Below are 22,436 nucleotides of genomic sequence, written 5' to 3' on the forward strand. Positions count from 1 at the left end.
TAAACAATGCCAACTTTCTACTTGCCTTCATCAAAATGCCCATAAAAGGAAATTATGCCTGATTTATCCACAAGAGGTTTTGATAGTAAATAATGAGAAAGCTAAGGGGAAAACTAATACCTCCACTTAGTCTGAATTTTCAAAATAAAATCTGATAGTTTCACAACAAAAGCAAATGAACCATCTCAGGTTGAAGCAGGGAAGGGGGAGGGTGCTATGCTGTTCAGTCCTATCAAAGAAGTCTTATTAGCATCCAGAATAGTTTGAGACTACAAAAGCAGGTCTAGCCCTGAGTTAGAAAGAACTGACAGGAATCTTATTTTAAATTTTATAAAGGTTTAGGAAGGGGTTCAGAATGCTAACACATCCAATGTGCACTTGACACCAGACTATTCTGAAAATGAACATGTGAGCCAAATACGAATCACAAATAGGTCTTTTGAAGCAGAGACACATCACTATGCCAGCCTCTGTGTGGTAGGAATATGAAGACAGATGAGAGACTAATGAGCTAAGCTGCATTGGCTATAATATTGATTCATAATGCAATGGATTCATAGTCAGCATCTTTGTGCTGTACATCCTACTAAAAACATAAATGTATTTTTAGATAATACTTTAGAAATCATGAAAAATTAAGCCAGTTGCTGGTGGTTAATGGTCCAGGTACTATTCAGGAGGCTAAATTCTGAAGATTGTGGTTCAAAGCCAACCAAGACAGAAAAGTCCAAGAAAACCTTACCTTCAATTAACCAGCAAAAAGTGAGAAATGGAGATGTGGCTCAAGTGGTAGAGTGCCAGCCCTGAGCAGAAAAGTGCCAAGTGAGATCATGAGGGACTGAGTTCAAGCCTCAGCACCAGCATAAACAAAATTCTGAACAAATATTCATGTTTATATAACATATAAAGAACATGACATGGAAAGTGTAGGTAACTTACTCAAAGCCAAAGAATTCATGGGTATAGCATCATCCTTAAACACTCTTCAGAAGCCACCTGGAATAGGTAGAGAAATAGTATACACTTCACCTGGCACACATTTGCCTTACTCTTATTGTACCAAGTGTTGTTCATATAATTTTTCACAGACATAATTGGAAAGAATAGTATAATACTTAAAGAATAAATACCAAATATTCTCTTTTCCTAAGATCATAGTTCACTTTTATTTGGAATCACTTAAAATAGTGATCCTCCTTATTTTCAGCTGATATTTTTGTGACAGCAAAATTAGCATGAATTTCTTTTTCCTTCTCCATAGTTTCAAGGGCAGAAGGTGCATCCTAGCAAGCTCAACGGTTTTCCTTTGTTATTAAGTAGAGAATTTCCACCTTTTCACTTAAAGGATACAATGTACAGTTTCTTTTTGGCATATCCAAATTATCAGCATCACTCTGTGTGTGTGTGTGTGTGTGTGTGTGTGTGTGTGTGTGTGTGTGTGTGTGTGTGTGTGTGTGTGTGTGTGTATTTGTACTGGGCACTCTGTCCCAGACCCTAAGTGAGATTTTTCACTCAAGGCTGGTCTTCTACTACTTGAGCCACACCTCCACTTCTGGTTTTTCACTGATTAGCTGGAGATAAGAACCTCATGGGCTTTTCATCTTAAACTAGCTTCAAACCATGATTTGTCAGATCTCAGCTTTCCAAGCAGCTAGGATTACAGGTATAGGCCATTGGTGTCCAGCTTTGGGGTCATTTTTAATGATGAAACAGTGATTACTTGAACTCAAGCCTTGTGGTGACATGACAATGGATCTGATAATCATGCCAGTTACTAAGTGACTGGCAGAAAGGCAGTATACACAGGGTAAATACTCTGGACATGCTGACAATACAAATCCACATGACAGAAGATTTTATAGTGCTACTCTAAATGGCACCCACTTTTTTGGGGGGGAATCCAGTCGTGGGGCCTGAACTCTGGGCCTGGGCAATGTCCCTCAGTTCTTCAGCTCAAGGCTAGCGCTCTACCACTTGAGCCACAGCACCACTTCCAGCTTTTTTCTTTTTGCGTATGTGGTGCTGAGGAATCGAACCCAGGGCCTCAGGAATGCAAGGCAAGTGCTCTACCACTGAGCCACCTTCCCAGCCCCAAACACCCACTTTTTTATTTCAGGGATTTTCCAATTTATATTTTTGGACCATAAATACTTGAAACTGTAGAAAATGAAACATAAAATGAGATGGGATGACTGGATAGTACTTTTCCAAAGGCATGTCAGAGCTTGTGAAGCCCAGCGACCCTCAAGCAAAACAAATCTGCTCTTTCACCGTCATGACTGTTTAACTCTGTGTATAAGCTGGGTTGCACTAATGATATAATATTACATAAATTTATGGCCAGATAAATATATAAATATTAATATTGTATCTCACTTCTATTTCCTTTTTTTTCTTCTTCTTCTAGTGGTGGTTGTAAGAATTGAACACAGGGCCTCACATATACTAGGAAAGTACCCTACCACTGAGCTACACTCAAGCTCTTCCTTCTTTCTTTTAAATATGAAATGGGTGTCTGGTGTTTTCCCCCTTCATCCTAGCAGCATTTACTTCCTGTTGTGTTTTCCTTTTAGAGACTCTTCCTCCTTTTCCTTCTGTTCTTTCTCTTCTTCCATCTCCTCTTCCTCTTCTTCCTTTTCCTCCTCTTCCTTTTCCTTCTTCTGCTATAGCTCAGGCTGGTCTTGTCAGGGGCCAGGGACTGGTTCAGAGATAGTCATGTTATTTAGGTTTGGACAAATTAGTGCAATCTACATTATCTGATATATAAATATCCTCTACTTCTATAATAAATCACCATAAACTTGGTGACATAATTTATGTTCTCATAGTTCAGGCCAGAAGTCTGCAATCTGATTCTGATGGCCAGTGGCCTTCCTGGATTTGTGGCTGCATTCCTCCTATGGGCCACAACAGTCACATCTCCCTCCTGTCCTTCCTTGTGAGAATTCTCCTATCCTGTCTCTTATAAGGACTCTTAGGCTGCTATTTGGAAAAATCTGCAAACTCCAGGGAAAATCTGTCATATCTGCACAGATGTGAAGAAAGTAACATTTGCTAGTTCCAGGAATCTTCAGTTGACTACTGCTCAACTTACTACACTAGGACAGAATTAAATGAAGAAAGACTTCTTATTCTGGGACTTAGCTATAAGTGTGTAAGCTTACCAGCAAATGGGTCCAGCAGAAGGAGAAAGCAGATGAACACAGCAGAGAGAAATAAGGCCTATCACATCATGGCCCAGCCTGATGACATCCTGTCATGACAGCCAAGCCTGAAGTGGAGCCATTTTCTGAGTTTCAGACAGTAAATTTCCTTCTTCCTTCCGCCATTTCCCCCCTTTTTGCTAAAATAAAGAGCAGTATAAATTATTTCTCTACAATTAGAATTTAATTTCTAGGAACACATCTCCTATTGGGTCCACTCAAAATCTTAGAGACTAGGAAATTTTTTACTTAAAACCAAAGTTCTAGAATAATCACATGCATACTTTATGATCATTTACTTAGAATTAAAGGTTGAGTCAAGTTGTTCCTGAGAATTCTTTTCCATTACTTGGAGAGGATTCTTAACCTGGCCTTCCATGCTGTGTTTCCTTTTGCATCACCTGGCTCCACTCGATTTCTTTTTCTTTCTCACCTCAGAGGTCTCCTAATTGAAATGTGGCAAAGCAATTGAAATGTGGTACCTTGGTGAATTACTCTCAGCGCCAGCGGCCTCTGAACAGCCAGAATCTTGTCTTGAAAGGAGACAGTGTATGTTGGTGGAAGAAAAAGTGATTCTAAGAAATTTCACAGTGGTAAAGTTAGCTCCTAGGCCAAAAAAAAGTTTGAAAACAGGTAGGTTTATAATTAAGGAAGGCATCTTTGCCCAGTGAAAATTTTTATATAAAATAAAAACTTGGGATGCCGAAGCAGAGATTTGGAGTGTAAAACAATGTAAGGTTCAAGATGTAGTTTCAGGAAGACAGCTCTTTGAACACTTCTTAGGGAGTTTTCATTAATAAGGTGAGAATCTTGAGCTGAACCAGCAGACTTGTGACCAGATGAAAACTGACTGAAAAGAGTAACAACCAAAGAATATCTAGAAGAGGCTTTTAGACACCAGCCCCATAGTTAATAAACTTCAGTAGGGCCAGAAGTAGCTGTTTACCAAATATATGTATGACACAATCTGGGAGAAACAAAAATATAATGTACAGATTGATAGAATCCAAAATGAACCTGGCAACTTGGATCTTGAAGGAAATTAACAATCAAGACCAGCCTTCAACCATGTCTATGCTGGGTTAACACTCAACTTTACAAGCCTATACCAGAAATACCATGGCTTATGAGGGATTTTAAAATCATGTTTGATCCATATGAGATAAAAATTTTGAAGTTGCTAAAGGAGTTACCTAGGTTTTGCTTCTGACTGACCAGTAAAAGCCAGCTCTAAGGAAGGACAGTTGTCTCCCATCCCTTCTTCTGCTTGCTGTACATTCTATCTAAGTAAGTACCAGGCCAACAGTTTGTTGAAGGAATGAGGACTAGCTGATGAATGGGAAGATCATGGAAAAACAAGGTGCCTGGGTTGAAAAGTGAGCATTTGTGCATGAGGCACACAATATGTTTTCAAAGATTTAAGCTATGGTATGTCCCAGGTCCCATCGCAAAAACAAAGGCACAGTAGTTGAGCTAATTTACCTGTTATTCGACTTCCCAAAAAGATTACAATAGAAACCTAGATTACATGATTTCTAAAACAGCTTTTTAACTCATTTTATAATCTTACATTTGTGTGTGTGTGTATGAAATCTTCACCAGTCCACTTAACATGTTACTCAGCATGGGGTCACATTCATGACAGTGACCCCTATTTTCTTTCACATGCATACTGTAGATCTAAGAAAAATAAAACAAGAACAGGGATCCAGCAGGAGTAGGGACAGTGAAGGGATAAGAGGGCTAGGAGAGTGGCTATGATCTAAGTACTTTATTTGCATGTATGAAAATAGAATAATAATCCACTAAAGTAAAAAGGCAGGGAAGAGGGAAAGGAAAAGAGGAGGAGGGTGAATAAGAACAATAGGGAGTGAGTTTGATCAAAGTACAATATATGTGTGCATAAATATGTATTGCAAGGAAACCCTTGTACAATTAATATAAGCCAATGTATTTTAAGAAAAGATCATATCACCTAGTGACATCATACTCATTTTAGCTTGGGCAAGTACATAACAATGTTCACAGAATCACAAAATTGCCTATCAACATATTTCTTAACTCCAAGAAATGGAAACAATAGGGTTTTTTTATTTTACTGTTTGAAGTTATTTCTTTTTCCTTTCTTCATTTGCCTTTGGTTTATTTCTTGTTGTCACTGTTTTTTTATTTCTGTACTCTGTCTTGTATATAAGTTTATCTGATTTGGGGAAGGGTAGGGGAATCACAGAAACGATACAACAAAGGGGGAACCAATTCAACAGTGATGCTCAATAGACACTATGTTAGAAATGAACTTTATAACTTGCAGGGGCCAGGAGGGGGAAAAGTGCGAGAAAAGGAGGGAGGGGGTAACACTTTGAAAAGAAATGTACTCATTATCTAACTTATGTGACGGTAACCCTTCTGGACATCTTTACAATAAAATTTAAATTAAAAAAACACAAAAATATTTCTTAGATTACATCTTGTTTATATGCTAGATTCAGTGCTTCTTAAAACTAGTCCATCCATAAACAAACAGCTGAGCCCAAGTTAGATATCATGGGGGTACTGCTACTTCTCAGACCCCACCTAGCCTCACAGGCTCAATAAACATAGGGTGGGTCCTGGGGATTGGACATTACTAAACAGCTTCTGGGATAAATTCTTTCCAAGCCTGACAATCAGTCTGATACAAAGGGAAAACCTTGGAGATAAAACAAAGGGTCAGTCCTTCTCCCAGACCCAAGAAAGCTTGTCTCTCCACTCTTAAGTCTGCGACACTGCATTCTAAATTGACAAATTTTACTGCAGGGTTGTGGAGAGAAAAAGGGTGCAGGTAGAAACCATAGCTAAGCTGAGCCCTGGTGGCTCACACCTGTAATCCTAGCTACACAGGAGGCTGACACCTGAGGACCATCGTTCAAAACCAGCCATGGCAGGGAAGTCTGTGACACTCTTATCTCAAATTAACCCATAAAAAGCCAGAAGTAGAGGTGATGGAAAATGACAATCTAAATCAATCACCTCCCCCTGACAGCTGTATCTTAGAACTGTGCTTGCTGCAGACCTCGTTGAATCATCTCCCCTCTCTTTACTCCTGAACAAATGTACCAGTGGTCCTGAAAAAGAGCCTGAGACCAAGGCTGCATCTGATGCTGCCCTTCATAATGAACACAGAGCTGTTGACCCTGAACCTCCACCTCCACCCTACCTCCATCTCACCCCACTTCCATCTGACTCCCATGATTTCATTATTTCTGCTTAACAGTTAAATGGACTCTAGTTGTAAGTGGGTCTGCCATTTCCCAGACTGGTCTCTGGAATAAAACCTGTTCATTTATTGAGTTCTCTTTCTGCCCTTTCTTTATCTTGATAACCGATAACCTTATGACTCAGTTCCCTTACTGGAGATATGGCTCAAGTGCTGAAATGGCAGTGGCAGTGTTGAGCCCTGAGTTCAAGCCTCAGGACACACACACACACACACACACACACACACACACACACACACACACACACACACACACACACACACACACACACACACACACACACACACCCCACAAGTTAGAAGGGGAGCCAGTCACCTCTCCAGGTCAACCCTCCAGGCTTCTGCATGATACCTAGATGCTGTAGAGAGTTAGGTCCATACTTTGTGCCTCTTGCTTTCTGGACTTCACCTTTATTATTGCTAATGGGACTTTGTAAGCCATTAGTTAGGCACATGACCCCTGATAACTGAGTTTCTGTGTTTACAAGTCAAGTCACATTCAATGTTTCACACTTTTGAGAAGATTTCTTGGCAGCCATATTAATTTGCTCTTATTTTGGTAACCACTGTTCTTTTCATCTAAGTGGTTATTTTAAAATAGGAAAGGAACCAAAATTAGTATTATACATTTTAAGACATACATTTGTATCCATCATAAAGTTTAATTTATACTTTGGCCAAAGAATTTAAGAGTTGCTAAAAAATCAGTTATGTAATAATAGTTTTTATGACCAGATTGAATGCATCAAGAGACAGGCTTAATAGCCTCGTGTCCACAACAAATTTACAGCTATTATTCCAACATCCCACATAGCTTTGACAACTCTACAGACCAGGCAGCTTCTTACTGATTGCATTATTTGGATCTTGCTAACTAGTTCACCACGTGCACACAGTAGCTTTTTATTGAACACATCTGTTTTTCCAACTGCCATTTCTTTTTCTTTCTCAGATTTACATCATTATTAAAACTACTGTTATTTTCAATAGAATAATTGCTATAATCATATGTGTGCCCCATCACAGGACATCTGCAACTCAGTTCTAATGAGAAAAATGTGAGTAATGAAATTACTTTTAACATTTTTATTTGCAGTAGTAAATGTAAGAGATTTCAAGGCAGGAAGTATGAGGAATATACTAAAATGTGTTAAGAAAATTTAAAATGCACAATTTAAGAGACAATGTAAAATAAAATGAATAAAAGAAAAACTTGTTCTTGCTTTATGGCAAGTTATTTTAAAATTTTCACTTTCTTTAGTATGGAGGTTCCTCAAAAGACTCCACATAGAGCTGGGTCATAGGGGTATGACCCAGCAATCCCACTTTTGGGCATTTTCCCAAATGTTCACAAACAAGACCACACTAAAGCTACCAGCACGACTATGTTTATTGCAGCATTATTTACCATAGCTAAGATATGGAACCAACTCAGATACCCCTCAGTAGATGAATGGATCAAGAAAATGTGGTATATATACACAATGGAATTCTATGCCTCCATCAGAAAGAATGACATTGCCCCATTTGTTAGGAAATAGAAAGACTTGGAAAAATTATATTACGTGAAGTAAGCCAGGCCCAAAGAAACATAGGTCCCATGGTTTCCATTATTTGCAATAACTAGTATATGTCTGAGTCAAGCAGAAAAGGTCAGCTAAGTTGATGTTAGGGAAATGAACCCTAAGATTTTTTTTTCTTTCATGCGATTGTTTCTAACACATTTATAAAATTATTTCTTTGTTGCTTTGTATGTCCCTCCCCCACAGTATAACCCCTGCTTTCACTGTATTTGATGTCGGTATAATTTGTGGGGGGGAAGGGAAAAACAAATCGTTTAAATAGGGATACAGGTGGACCCATTGCAACAATGAGACATACAAGTCCTTATGTCGAAAACGAACTTTACAACTTTGGTAGAGGGTGGAGGAAGGGAGGGAGTGGGGGAAGGAGGGGATGGGAAGGGGAAACAAAGGAGGAGGCTACAATGCTTGATAAGAAATGCACTCATTATCTTGCCCATGTAATTATAACCCCTCTGTACAGTATTTTCACAATAAAAATAAAGAAAAAAATTCACTTTCTTAAAGTATAAATACAGCTTTAATTGAGTTATCTAAATTGAAATCACTTTGTATGATTTTAAGAAACTCTCAAATTATTAAATCAAATTAAGTAAAATAATCCAATTATTTAATATATCTTTGCCTTCAGTAATATCCACTGAACCACTTTGCATCTGGAAATAGACAAAAATATGTGAATGAATGAATACATTCATTCACTTGTTTTTTTTGTTGTTGTTGTTATGCTAGAGATCAAGCCCAGAGTCTTGTATGTGCTAGACAAGGAGTCTGCCAATGATCCCAACCCTCAAAAACTTAAGTCTTCTTGAACTGGGATTATTGATTTAGTGCACAATAATTCTCTTTGCCTTTCTTCATTCCCCTCTTCCTCTTCCTCCTCCTCCTCCTCCTCCTCCTCCTCCTCCTCCCCCAACCCCTCCTCCTCCTCCTCCTCCTCCTCCTCTTTCTCTTCCTCTTCTTCCTCCTCTTCCTCCTACTTCTTCCTCTGTCTCTTCCTCTTCTTCATTTTTGTTTGTGTGCCAGTACTGGGGCTTGAATATAGGGCCTCAAATTCTGGCTTGGCTTTCCTGTTCACAGTTGGTACTCTACCATTTGAGCTGTATCTCCAGCCTAGTATTTTGCTGGTTAACTGGAGATGGAGTCTTGAGGATTTTCCTGACCCGGCTGGCTTTGAATCTTGAATCTTGATCCTCTAGGCAGCTAGTATCCTGAGTAGCTAGTATTACAGCCATGAGCCACCAATGCTCAGCAGGCATTAATTCCTAACAATTAAAGTTGTTTCCAATCTTTGGAAGTTTTCAATGCCTCAAAATAATGTGTGAACACAGATGTGATTAGTTGGGGGGGGGGTTATAATTGACGTTTTCTCATTGGTCCCAAATTGGAAGCAGGGATTAAAAATTAAGCCTATTTTCAGGCATCAAATGTTATCAGGGTCTGAATTTTATAAGGGCTTTTGTTATATTTCCCAGACTAGTTGGTTGCTGACTTATAGCATCTAGTTTCATATGGTAGTTACTTACTATACATGGTAACTTGGCTTCCTAGGCTGGCTGCTACTGACTGAAGATCAGACTTCTATTTTTATATAATTTCTGGCATTCATTCTGTGCATACTTACTATTTTGAAGATGTGTGCATTATATAACCTAATAAACAAGGAAGCATTAGAACTGAGAAACTATAATTTTGTTCCTTGTAGCTAAAATACAATTTGGCAAGTCTAGTTGATCTTTTAAGAAATTTACTTTAATGGTTGTGGAGGATCACACTTGTATTCCCAGTTTGGGAATCAGAGATTGGTAGAGTCATGGTTTGAGGCCAACTGAGGAAAAAAGTAAAAATCACTTGTGATACCTTATCTCAACAAATAAGCTTGATGTGGTATGTGAGCCTGTAATACTAGCTACATGAGAATAATAAATAAGAGGATTGTGGTTTGAGGCCAATCAGAGGCAAAATGAGACTATTTAAAAATTAATGAAAAAATGGCTGAGTATGGCTTAAATGTTAGAGATACCTGCTCAGCAAATAAAAGATCCAAAGTTCAAAATTCCTTGTACCAAAAGAAAAAAGAAAGAGAAAGGCAATTTAGTTTATAGTTGTGTTAGCTTACACATGTGCAAATTCTCTGAATGAATGAAGCATACAAATCACAAATGCACACACTCTATTGCCTTCTCCATTGTAAAAAGCAACCACTTTCAACTACTCTGGTGACCATGTCTTTCTGTATTGACTTTCACTTTCTAAGTTACCACGTGTGCATTGCTAATAAAGCTTTGTCATTCACTCCCATGTTGGCAGACCAAGACTCAGCATTTCATCCCTCTGCCCCTCCTTCTAAATCCTCTCCCACTATCTAATACAAACCTCTGTCTTTCTGTCCTTAAATATCAATATTATCGTGACAACACTGTCACTGTTGAGACAAATACATCATGATCACTTTTCTTTTCCTTCACAAGGTTTTGGAATTAATTGACTTGAGTTTGACTGTGTTATTTTCTAATTTTCTTTTCTTATCAACTTATTTCAAACTCTATCCACAGATAGCTAACTCTCTTTTCAGTATAGCTAAACATATAAGTATCCCACCAGAATCATCTAGTTGGCTACCTCTCATCAATTTGAATTTTTCCGAGTCTTCTACCAGGCTATCATCCTGGATTCTTTCCTGCATTACAATTCCCATAATTCTCTTTGCATCTTTTGTTCTCTCTACTATAATTCCTATAATCCTAAATCTAAAGTCAAAGACAAAGGTAAAAGTGTGGGTTTAACTAGCCATTTTTTACCTGAATCCCTGACAACTGTCTGACCTTTGTGCTCTCAGTATTTTTTCCTATAGTGGGCAAAAGACTTAAAGAGAAACTTCTCTGAAGAAGAAAGAAGGATGGCCAATAGACACATGAAGAAATGTTCAACATCCCTAGCCATAAAAGAAATGCAAATCAAAACAACATTGAGATATCACCTCACTCCAGTTAGAACGGCAAAAATCAAGAACTCTAACAACAACAGATGCTGGAGGGGATGTGGACAGAAAGGAACCTTACTTCATTGTTGGTGGGAATGTAAACTTGTTCAACCACTTTGGAAAGCAGTATGGAGGTTCCTCAAAAGACTTCACATAGAACTCCCCTATGACCCAGCAATCCCACTTTTGGGCATTTACCCAAATGTTTACAAACAAGACCACACTAAAGCTACCAGCACGACTATGTTTATTGCTGCATTATTTACCATAGCTAAGATATGGAACCAACCCAGATGCCCCTCAGTAGATGAATGGATCAAGAAAATGTGGTATATATACACAATGGAATTCTATGCCTCCATCAGAAAGAATGACATTTCCCCATTTGTTAGGAAATGGAAAAACTTGGAAAAAATTATATTAAGTGAAGTAAGCCAGGCCCAAAGAAACATAGGTCCCATGGTTTCCCTTATTTGCAATATCTAGTAGATGTATGAGTCAAGTGGAAAAGGTCAGATAATGTGATGTCAGGAAAATGAACCCTTAGATATGTATTTTAATGTTTTTTTCTTTTATGCATGTGTTTCTAACGCATTTATAAGATTATCTCTTTGTTGCTTTGTATGTCCCTCCCCCACAGTATAACCCCTGCTTTCACTATATTTGATGTCAGTATAACTTGTGGAGGAGATGGGGAAAAACCAGTTGTTTAAGGATACAGGTGCACCTGTTGCAACAATGAGAAGTACAAGTTGTCATGTCCAAAACGAGCTCTACAACATCATTGTGGGGGGGAGGGGGGAGAAGGAGAAGGATTGGGATTGGGATTGGGGGGGAGGGGGGAGGCTGGGAAGGGATGTGAAGGGTAAACAAAGGAGGAGGCTGCAATGCTTGGTAAGAAATGTATGCATTATCCTGCCCATGTAATTGTAACTCCTCTGTACAGTATGTTCACAAATAAAATTAAATTAAATTAAAAAAAAAAGAAATGAATGAATTTCACACTTATGACACTACATATGGGAAATGATCTTTTTGTCTATAAAGGACTTTAATAGAGCAAGTGGTGCATCCCTATCCAAAAAAATCTAAAATCTGAAAAGGTCCAAAATATGAAGCACTTTGTGTGCAGACAATATTCATACATTTTGGATTTAGGAATAGTTCTGATTTTGGATTTTTCAGAGTACTGATACTCAGATGTTAACATATAAGTAAATTTTCTAAAATTTGAAAAATTGAAATTTTGGACACTTCTGTTCCAAAAATATTACAGAAAAAGGACACAACCCACACGAAAGTGTCTCAAGTCGCCTTCTTGATTTGTGTGATGGTCAGTGAGGGAGTGTCTTGTTAGTTCCTTTCACCTAAGGGGAAAGTCAGGATCAAAGGGATTCCTGTGAGGTCACACATCGCATTGCCAGCAACAGGGCTGTTGGAACAAAAAGAAAACTGGCAGATTGAGAGCAATAGTTTTGGTTCTGGTTAATGATGAAATACACATGGTTTTGTTGTGTTTTAAAGTAGGTAATAAGCTGGGCATAGTAGTACATACCTACAATCCCAGCACTCAGGAATCTGAGACAGAATTGTGAGTTCAAGGTCAATTTGGACTACATGAAGAGTTTCTGTCTCAAAAAAAAAAAGTCTAGTTAAGTCTATTGGTTAGGAAAAAGAATACTGAAGATTTAATGAAGATTTTTAAAACATGAAATTAGGTTCCCTGGTATGGATGTGGATGATAAAAGGCATGATTTAAACCCAAAGTCTATTTCTTATGATTAAATCTTTGCTCTCTTCTAGGAGTCTTACTTCCTTCACCCCCAGAGAACAGCACTGGGACCTGGTACAGTCAGTATTACCCATCTTTTTCCTGCTGTTCTGTAAGCCCTACCCTGAAGAAAAATATAGGCATTATTGGGACTTTAAATCTTTTGTTGCTTAATAATTCTGTGGCCTTATTACATATACCACCTTATCTTGATAACATCTATCATTCTAACTTTAAGCCTCAGTTTCCCCATTGAATATAGGAACAATAAACACATATATCCTTTAGCATTTCAATGTCAAAATGTTTTGTTGATAGCAAGAATCCAGCCAGTGGCTGGTAGCTTACATCTGTAATTCTGTAATCCCAGCTACTCAGGAGGCTGAGATCTGAGGATTGAGCTTCAAAGCCAGTCTAAACAGAAAAAGCCCGGCAACTTTCATTGCCAAATAACATTTGAGCTGTGGTGTAATAGGTAGAGTGTCAGTTTTTAGTGTAAAAACTAAGGGAGAGAGGGAGGCTCTGAGTTCAAGCCCCAGTACCAGCACACACACACACACACACACACACACACACACACACACACACACACACACACACACACACACACACGCGCGCGCGTGCGCGCATGCACACACATCTAGTAAGTAATAGCTTGAAAACCCCTGGGATATGTTGGAATATTTTCTGCTTTGACTTGTCTCCTCTTGATGATAATGCCTGTCTAGAATTCCTTAATTTAAACTGCAACATTCGGAAACTTTAAAAAATCAAAGAAGAAGAGAAAGTAAAGAAGATTTTTTTCTTTGATGTTAGCATTGAAACTTCTTTTTCTTCATATTCTACTGAAAATCCAGCCTTATTACAGATCACAGGGCTGGGGACACATTGTTGCAATAATTTAAAGTGAAGTATTCCTGACATTGTTAGCATAACTTTTCTTAATAGTATTAGTCAAGCTGAGCTTTAAGGAACATACCTATGGACTTCAAAGGATTTGTTTTAAAGAAAATGAAATAAAAAAGAAATAAGATTCTTTGAGTACCTGATAGAGGACCGCAATCTCCACCCTGAGTTTTGGACAATCTAACTAACCTCCAAACTGGGTTCTGAGAAAAACAGTTGTCTCATGCAAAAGCACAAGAGCTAATATAAAATGTTAGTTCAAAGCCTCTGGGCAGAGCCAAGGACACAAAGGCAGACACTCACTTCCTTTAATGAACCCCCACGTGGAAAGTAGCTATCACTCCATGAGATGGTGTCTGTGCCTTTGAACTGACTGTGATTCAAACAGCGAAGTGTCATTTTACACTCTCAGAGTGAGCCAGCAGATCTTTTCAAACTTTCCAGTTCCAGAAAGTTTGCAGAGAACATTTTCTTCTAGAACTTCTGGATGATTTAAACAGAAGAAATGATTGCCCAAAGGCTCTGATCAAATCTTCAGAAATCAGCTGGTTTCCTTTTCTCTTTGTATACATGATTAAGCAGCCTGACACCTACTGCAGATTGAGAATGGGCAGGTGGTCCATCCCCCCACCCCCCACCATGTCTATGCTGCCTTTGCAGTCCTGGGAGGTCATAAGGTAGAACCCTGCTTCCAGGCAGGAAAAAGCCTGCCAGGCATTTCCTGCCCATTAGGACAGATCAGACAGGCTGTTCTGGTCACACAGAGGGTTTGTGCGTAGGCTGTTTCCTCTAGTCCAGGATGCAGGAGCAGAAGGAAGGAAAGGGTACTGTGTAACCTGTCTCCCTAGAGGGCCCCTGGGCATAAAGCAAGCCTGGTGTCCTGCCCATACATGGACCAGGAAGTGACCAGGAGTCCTGAGCTCCAAGAGTATATATAGAGAACTGTCTCTGGAGGGGATCAGATGGGGACAGAGACCGTACTTTGCTGTTCCTACAAATAAGGTTTGGACAGTGCTCTGATAATTACATCATTTGATATATGGAGATAACCTTATAAGATCCACCTGCTACTAATGCTAATTATCTAGGGGATTTGTAGAGAATAGCAATCTTCCTAGCCATGTGATCTAGATATTTTATTTAATAAAAATAAAATGATTTGCAAATTGTGAACTTCCAGTCACACCCGGTAAAATATATTAGAAGAGCTTATCTTTATCTATTTCTTTGTTACTGAAACAAAATACTTGAGATAGAATATACAGAAAAGAGGTTATTTAGCTTACAGTTCTGGAGGTTCACTGACACTGGTAATGAGGGCCTCACAGCCAGCGGCATCTCATGGAAGTGTGTGTGTGTGTGTGTGTGTGTGTGTGTGTGTGTGTTTGTAAGAGAGGGGGGGAGAGAGAGAGAGGAAGCAGAGGACAGGAGGGGCCCAATGCCTTCTTCATAGCAAGTGGTTCCACACTCCTATGAGACAAGCACATTTATTTGGGCTGTGTCACCCAGTCACCTCCCACTAGGCCTCACCTCTTACAGGTGCCATACCTTTCACTATCATTGCAGAGGAGACCAAGAGTTCAAGCAAGTGCAACTTTGGGAGTATTCATAATCAAGACCGTAGCAAATACATCACAAACATATATATCACTATGTTATGCCATTAAATACCTTTACTTTCATATCTCTGCATCCTCACAATACTGAACAATGAATGTAGTCATAATCTTCATTGTGCAGATAAGGAAACTAAAGCACAGAGAGCGTGACTGGCTGAGTGTCAGTCTTCAGAATGTGAAGGTTATCACTTTAAAAACAAACATGTAGCCAGGTGCTGGCAGCTCATACCTGTCATCCTAGTTACTCATGAAGCTGAGATCTGGAAGCTGTCGGGTAGGAACAGCCATAACAAAACTCACCTGCCTCCATTCTTTTCCCATTACAGTGTGAGCAGAGCTTTTCTGGAGTGAAGTTCTATGACCTGGTTTCTTCTTATCCTTGTGGAAACCAGGGAAATTTTCCATGTTCTTCCTTCCCATCCTCCTGGATTTCCTGTGATCACATTTGCTATAGTTTCAATAAGGCTTCAACTCTAAATGCCAAGTGTCAGAGTTAAATCCCCAACCATAAGGGATCAAGAAGGTAGAAACTCAGAGAGTGTTGTTTCCAGGTAGGGCATTTGGAAATTATTCAAGTCTGGACAAGGGTGTGGGGTGGAGCTCCATGACTGGATATTGAATTTGGTTTCAGAAGAAGGGAGCCATAAACATACAGGTGCACTTCACCTTGTACTACTCTGCCAAAGTTTGGCTATCACCAGATGTAGCCTTCTGCCTTGTATGATGTGAGCCAAAAGGAACCCTTTAACTTCCCAGTCTATGGCTGTGGTCCTGGAAAGTGGACCAAGACAAGATGTCAAAAGGGAAAGATCTGTGAAAAGAAGGAAGTCTTGTCTGTTTCCCTCCCCACTGAAGCTAGAGGGTAGGGGTGGGGAAGGAGAGGAGCTCAGTGGTAGAACACTTGCCTGGTATGGTAAGGCCCTGGGTTCTATTCCATTCCCTGCACTCCCCCCGCCCCCACAACACACACAGTAAAGGAGGTGCTGTACATGGGAGGCATATCTGGGTCCAGATATCTGCATGTGCCTTGTGCCTCTGTGCTGTCCCAGAGCTCACAGGGAAAGAACACAGCTGGGATGCCAATCCAGTTCAACTGCAAGTTCAAAGTTCCCTCTTTGCCCACTCTCTTCTTCCCTCCCCTCCTTCCTTCCCTTGCTCCATATCTCCCTATTTCTTTTCTTCCTCTTCTTTCCTCCTTTCCCCAGTTCTCCTTCCTTCTTTGTTCTTCCATCTGTCCTTCCCTCTTTCATTCCTCCCTCCCACTCCTTCTTCCTTCTATTCCTCTCTCTCTTCTCCATGCTATCTTTGATCAGCAGAAGGGAACACATCATCATGGAAACCTATGTATAAGGTGATGCTTGTTTACATTGCCCATTTATTATCCTCAAATATACTTTCATGATCTGAATCAACATCTAAAAGCAGCAGTGGAGGAGGATTAATCATTTCAGCAAAGCACTGAGACGAAAACACAGGCAACAAAAACATTGGCAAATTTTCTTTTCCTTTTCCTTTTTTTCCCCATGGGATCCCAACAGTCCCAGTGAAGTGACTTGAAGATATTGAAATGATCTCTCTGTGTCTGCTTTTTGGCAGGTGAGGTGATACTTTGGAACTTTCTCTGTGTGGTTAACCTCCAACTTCAACATAACATTTAGGACAGGTATGGACAGATTATGGTATTTTACACTTTTTATTTTGATGTTAATGGATTTGGACCACAATTAGGAACAGAGTTGCTGTGACCAAAGTCATTGTATGACAGCCACTAGTTCCTCCTGTATGTCTGGCATGCCTGGTATTGCCTTTGTCATGGGGACCCAAGCGTCACAAACCTATACACATGCATGTTACTAAGGAATCACTTCAGTCAGGAGGGGTTCTTCTGCTCAGTGCTGAGAGAATAGAAAACAGAACCAGATATCTGCTTAGGTCATGCCCCACAATACATATCATATCTTTGCTGCAGGTCCATGAAATGCAGGTGCTTCATCCAGTGTCTGGAAGGCTCCCAGGTGTCCCATTGGACCCTCTGCTGTGTGGAGGATGTGATGGGGGAGACACTTGATGGAAAGTCAAGTGAATCAACTGTCAGATCCTTCTGGAATGCAAGAATACCATTCTTAGAAAATGAAGATTATTTCCCAGTAATACCAAACACACATATGCTTTGTTCTCTTTATGTTCCAATCCACAGCACTGGGGAACCACCCATAAGCATAATATAGTTACCATTAGCAGGACATTTGCATGTTGTTCAATGTGGAGCAATATTTGGCAAAGTTAAATAATAAGTATTACTGTTAAATAGTAGATATGTATTTGTGACATGTGAAACATTGGCAACTAGGTGGACACTGAAAAGTAGAGCTGTTAGTTTCATCTTTTATTGAAAAATTATCAGTTCTAATTAAATTTTCAAATATTAAATACAATTTTAAGCTTTACAGCAATTTCCATTGAAAAGTTGATATTCACTCATTGTGTTTTACATTTTAAGTGTAATAGATCTCTGAATCATTGGAGGAAAATAACTTTCAACAACTATAGGAAAATATAAAAAATGGACACTTGATGAAAAATATGTAATCCAACTTTGCATAATTTGGACACATTAGTCTTTTAAGATCATGGTTGTCAGAAGTTTTTGCAGTGATGAAAATGTTCTATATGTGTGCTGTCCACTAGCCATGTGCGTTGCTTGAAATGTGATTACTATCACTGAGACAAGGCTGAACTAAAGCTGGGAGCCATTGCCTCATGCCTGTAATCCCAGCCACAAGAAGATCTGAGGATTGAGGTTCAAAGCTAGCTCAAGAAAATAAATCCCCTCATTTCAATGATCAGCCCAAAGCTGGAAGTAGAGGTGTGGCTCAAGTGATATAGGACCAGCTATGAGCAAAAAAATCTAAGAGAGAATTTGAGGCCCCTGAGTTCAAACCCCAACATACACATACACAATGATTGAACAGAAGGCTGGATATGGTGATTTATACTAGTCATTCTAGCTACATGGAAGGTGGAAATCAGAGGATAGTGTTTCAAGGCCAGTTCAGGCAAAAATGCAAGATCCTATTTACAAAAAAAAAAATTAACCTAAAGCATAAAGGGCTGGAGTGTGACTCAAATGATAGAGTACTTGTCTAACTAGCTCTGAGTTCATATCTCGGTGTTGTCAAATAACAAAAATAGACTGAATTGAGAGTAGATAAATGGGACTTTATAAAAGCCTAGCTTTAGATCATCACTACCAACAGGATGTGAAAAATCCTCATTATAACAACATAATTAATGATTTTACTAAGATAAAGGGGAATACCAATTTTCTGGAATACATGAAAACATGGATTATGTATGTCTTTTTATTTATCCACAGAGTCACCCTGTGTCTTAACAGACAATCCAGAAATGCATTAACAATATATTCAATTTGTCTCTGATGTCTTTCTGTCTTTTGTTAAGTGAAAACTATAGGAAGGAGGGTAAAATTCTGATATGGAGAATTCTGATATGGGCAAACAATAAGTGTGTTGAAGGTCCCTGTTCAATTCCCTACTAAGTCATTTTCCAAAAAAGAAAAGAAAAACTATAGGGTTTCTTATCTTTCCACTTGGGTCTGTCACAATGTATTAGGAAGATATAGAATAGTATTTATTTCTTTTGGTGTTACTGGGGTTTGAACTCAGGGCTTCATGTTTGGTAGTTTGGTGCAATGCATCTGAAACACATATTCAGCCCAACAACTTAGCAGTATTTAGACATATGGTTGATGGCTCTTCCTTTGTCCTCTTCTCTAAGTTCACCAATATTAGTAGCTGACTTGATCACACCAATCACTCTGCAAATGTCATTCTTGTCCCCAGAGAGTCAGGAGTGACACATGGTTGGATTGAACTGTGAAATCTCTACTGCTATAAACACAACTCACAGAAAATGTTCCCCTGGGAGGATTCTTTCAGGGCCTTTCCTTGAAGAAGTGCAATGCATTCATTTTCAATGGAGGCCTTCCACTGAAACTCAAAGACTGCTTTGCACAACTACCTTTAAGGGGGCAGTAAAGAAACTGCAGTTATCCATTACTCTGCTGGGTGCCATTGTAATACTAGCTACTCAGGAGACTGAGATCTGAGGATTTTTGTTTGAAGCCAGCCCTGGCAGCAAAGCCCAAGAGACTTTTATCTCCTATTAACCACCAAAAAGCTAGAAGTGGAGCTGTGGGTCAGCTGTAGATAGTTAGCCTTCAGTGAAAAAGCTAGGGGACAGCACCCAGGCCCTGAGTTCAAACCCCAGTACTTCCACAAATTAAGTATAACAAAATGATTACCTTTGCATTGTTAGATGGATTGCAGGCTAAAAAGAGCAAAGGTAACTCTGCACTATGTGGGAACAACAGAGCTCAGGACATCAGAAATCCACATAACCTTCTACTAGGCTACATGTACTAAGTACCAAGGCAGTTTTTAGTAGCAGCAGTCTGATTCCTAAACCTCAGGGGGACTCCAGGGGATCTCAGAGACATGACCTGCTCATTAACATTCTATATTGACTTCTCTGCTAGGCTAGCTCATTTTCTCTCCTTGCTGGGATCAATTCTCCAGTCAAAAATCACTTGTACTTAAATCCTAACCTTTGGGTCTGTTTCTGAGGGGGCCCAGCCCAAGGAAGCTTCCAGCATTTTGCAGTGCCAGCTGGACACTATGGCTCTAATAGATTTTTTGCTGAAAAAAATTAATATACTTGGTGAATGGAACCTGCAAAGTTACTCAGAAGCAAGGATGCTGGGTTGGCTTTTACCACTTTCTCTGGATCCTAGGCTCCCACTAGTATGAAACTCTATTAGGAAAGCTATTGCCTTAAAAAAAAAAAAAAAAAAAAGCACATTTGAGCTCTAGCAGAACAGTTTCATCAAAATTGGAAAGCTACAGTTGCAGTCTGGACCGTTGTTACTTATTGATCTTTTTAAAGCACGAGATTCTTTTTCCTATCAAACTTCAAAATTTCATTTCATATTTCAAGATAAGGCTCAACAGGTACATGTTTGAATAAAGGAGCATGGTAATATAAGGTCAGATTAGGAAGTCAATAACTAATGGGGAAAGACTTGGAAACAACCCTCCTCATGAGGACTTAGTAAGCAGACGTCCAGAAGGAAGAGTGCTAGTTGTTGAAAGATATTCTTGCTGCTGGTTCTGGGGCCTCTGGAGACTGGGTTAACAGGAACTTTCTGGGGTCTTTGAAGCATCCCAATAGGTGCTTCATAAACTGGGGAGCACTGAAAAAGGAGCCTTGGGATAGCACTGGAGAATCCCTGGCTCCCTGCTATCAAGAACTCCCCAGATCAAAACATTTCAGGTTTTCCCAAGCACCCTATTGCATGCAGTGAGCTGTCTGGTGTGGCTTCAGGTGTTGATCCCGAAAGAGGATTACTTTTTGGAAAGTTACAATTTAAATTTAAATATTCACTTTTGACGGAAGCACGAGAGGAGGCATCTTTATTCGCTTAATAAAACAATCATCTCAGACCCCCAGATGGCTAAGTAAAAGATGCAATGACCATTCCATTCACGCTCCACCTTTCTTCATCCCTCGTTGTTCAGCAATTTGCACCGGATTCAAAAAATGACGGGCTAGGTCCAAAGCCTGAGTTCTGCGTGGCGGCGGCCTCCACGCACCGCCGTGGCTCGCTCGCGGCCCACTCGGGACTCTGAGGCACGACGCAGCAGCAGAGGCGCGCCCGGCTTCCCGGCCGCCGGGTCGGGCTGGCATAGGCTGGGCGCAGGGCCGCTCTCTCGGCGCTTCCGGTTCTCGCCAACCAACTTCGCTCCGCCGGCGCACAGCCCCGGCGGCGCGGAGCAGCCGCAGCCCTTCGGAGCCTTGGCTATCGAGGCAACAACCGCAGCGATCCCCGCGAACGCCTTTCCCGCCGCTGCCAGGGAGCGCGGGCGCTGGAACTCCGGGCGCAGCTGGCCGTGCCGGGGAAGGGAAGACGCTCCAGGCCGCGGCTCCCGCCCCGCCCCACCCCGCGGCTCTCGCAAACTCCTCGCGGCTCGTGACCCGGGACAAACTTCTGGCGGAGGCGCAGCCCCTCGTACAGCCACCCTCCGCAGCCAGCCGCCGGATAGACGACGGCCTCGGCAAGGAGGGGCTGAGCGTGGCGACCCCGGCGGCCGCTCCTCCCCGCCCGGGTCACGCCTCGCACCCGCGCTCGTGGCCGCCCCCCGCCGAGCTCCCGAGGCGCCGCTGTGGCCGAGCGCGGGGCACGGGCCGGCGGGGCGCAGCGCTCACGCCCTCTAGCGGGCCGCGGCGGCGCCGGGCGGGCGGCCGTGACGTGGGCTCCCTTCAGCCGGCCTGCGGGGCACCGCCAGTCAGTCAGGGAGCAGGAGCCCCGCGCGCAGACGGCGCGGGCTCTGCCTTCCGCGCGCCGCCGCCTGGGACTGGCTGTCTGGGGCTGCCGGCGGACAGCAGGCAGGCAGGCAGGACGCGCGCGGCCGCCACCGTCACGGCCGTGCGCCGGCGGCTCGGTCCCGAGCGGAGGAAGCGAGCGGCGGCGGGTGGCGCCGCCGGAACCCAGGAAGGATTTTGGCTGGCCGGGCGCGCCCTCTGCTCCCTCTCGCAGCAGCGCCAGGCACCGAGTGGAGCCCCGGGCGGGACTGGAGGACCCGGAGGCCGCCCGAGTTGAGACTTTTGCAACTGTTGGCACTCTGGGGGTTTGGCTCGGCGCGTGGCTGCCTGAAGCCCAGAGCCGCGTCCCCCTCCGCTGCCCGGCGCGGCCCGGCGCGCACTCCGCACCATGACGAGACTTGGGACTTGCTGGGCGACTTTGGCCGGACTTTTCCTAACTGTGGCGGGGGAGACGTTTTCAGGTAAGTGGACAGCCCGGGACGCCGGCAGCTCCCGCGCGGGAGAGTCTGAGGCGGGCACCAAGTAGCGAGTTAAAAGGAAGGCTGGAACCGTGCACCCCGGCCGGCGCAACACCGAGCGAGCGCCAGTCCTCGAGCCTGGACGCCCTCCGTCCAGTCCCCGTCTCTTCGCGGCCTGAGCTCGTGCTTCGGGTGGCGCGGTCGCTCCTGGCCCGCTTACCGGCTGCGAAAGCAACAGCGGAAAACTTTGCCTGA

General features: G+C 41.7%; 1 protein-coding gene across 12 annotated transcripts in view; it reads left to right on the forward strand.

The window, feature by feature from the left end:
* Positions 1 to 21,702: 21,702 nt before the first annotated feature.
* Positions 21,703 to 22,436, forward strand: part of Ptprm (protein tyrosine phosphatase receptor type M) — an 832,110-nt gene continuing 831,376 nt past the window's right edge. For all 12 annotated transcript variants that reach the window (XM_070029553.1, XM_070029556.1, XM_070029555.1 and 9 more), the window contains exon 1: positions 21,703 to 22,184. In XM_070029553.1, the coding sequence (XP_069885654.1) occupies positions 22,112 to 22,184 (73 nt within the window). In that variant the 5' untranslated portion in view covers positions 21,703 to 22,111. The remainder of the gene's footprint in view (positions 22,185 to 22,436) is intronic.

Source organism: Dipodomys merriami, unplaced genomic scaffold (genome assembly GCF_024711535.1).
Source record: "Dipodomys merriami isolate MVZ:Mamm:240054 unplaced genomic scaffold, mDipMer1.0.p SCAF_2, whole genome shotgun sequence".
NCBI classification, from domain to species: Eukaryota; Metazoa; Chordata; class Mammalia; order Rodentia; family Heteromyidae; genus Dipodomys; species Dipodomys merriami.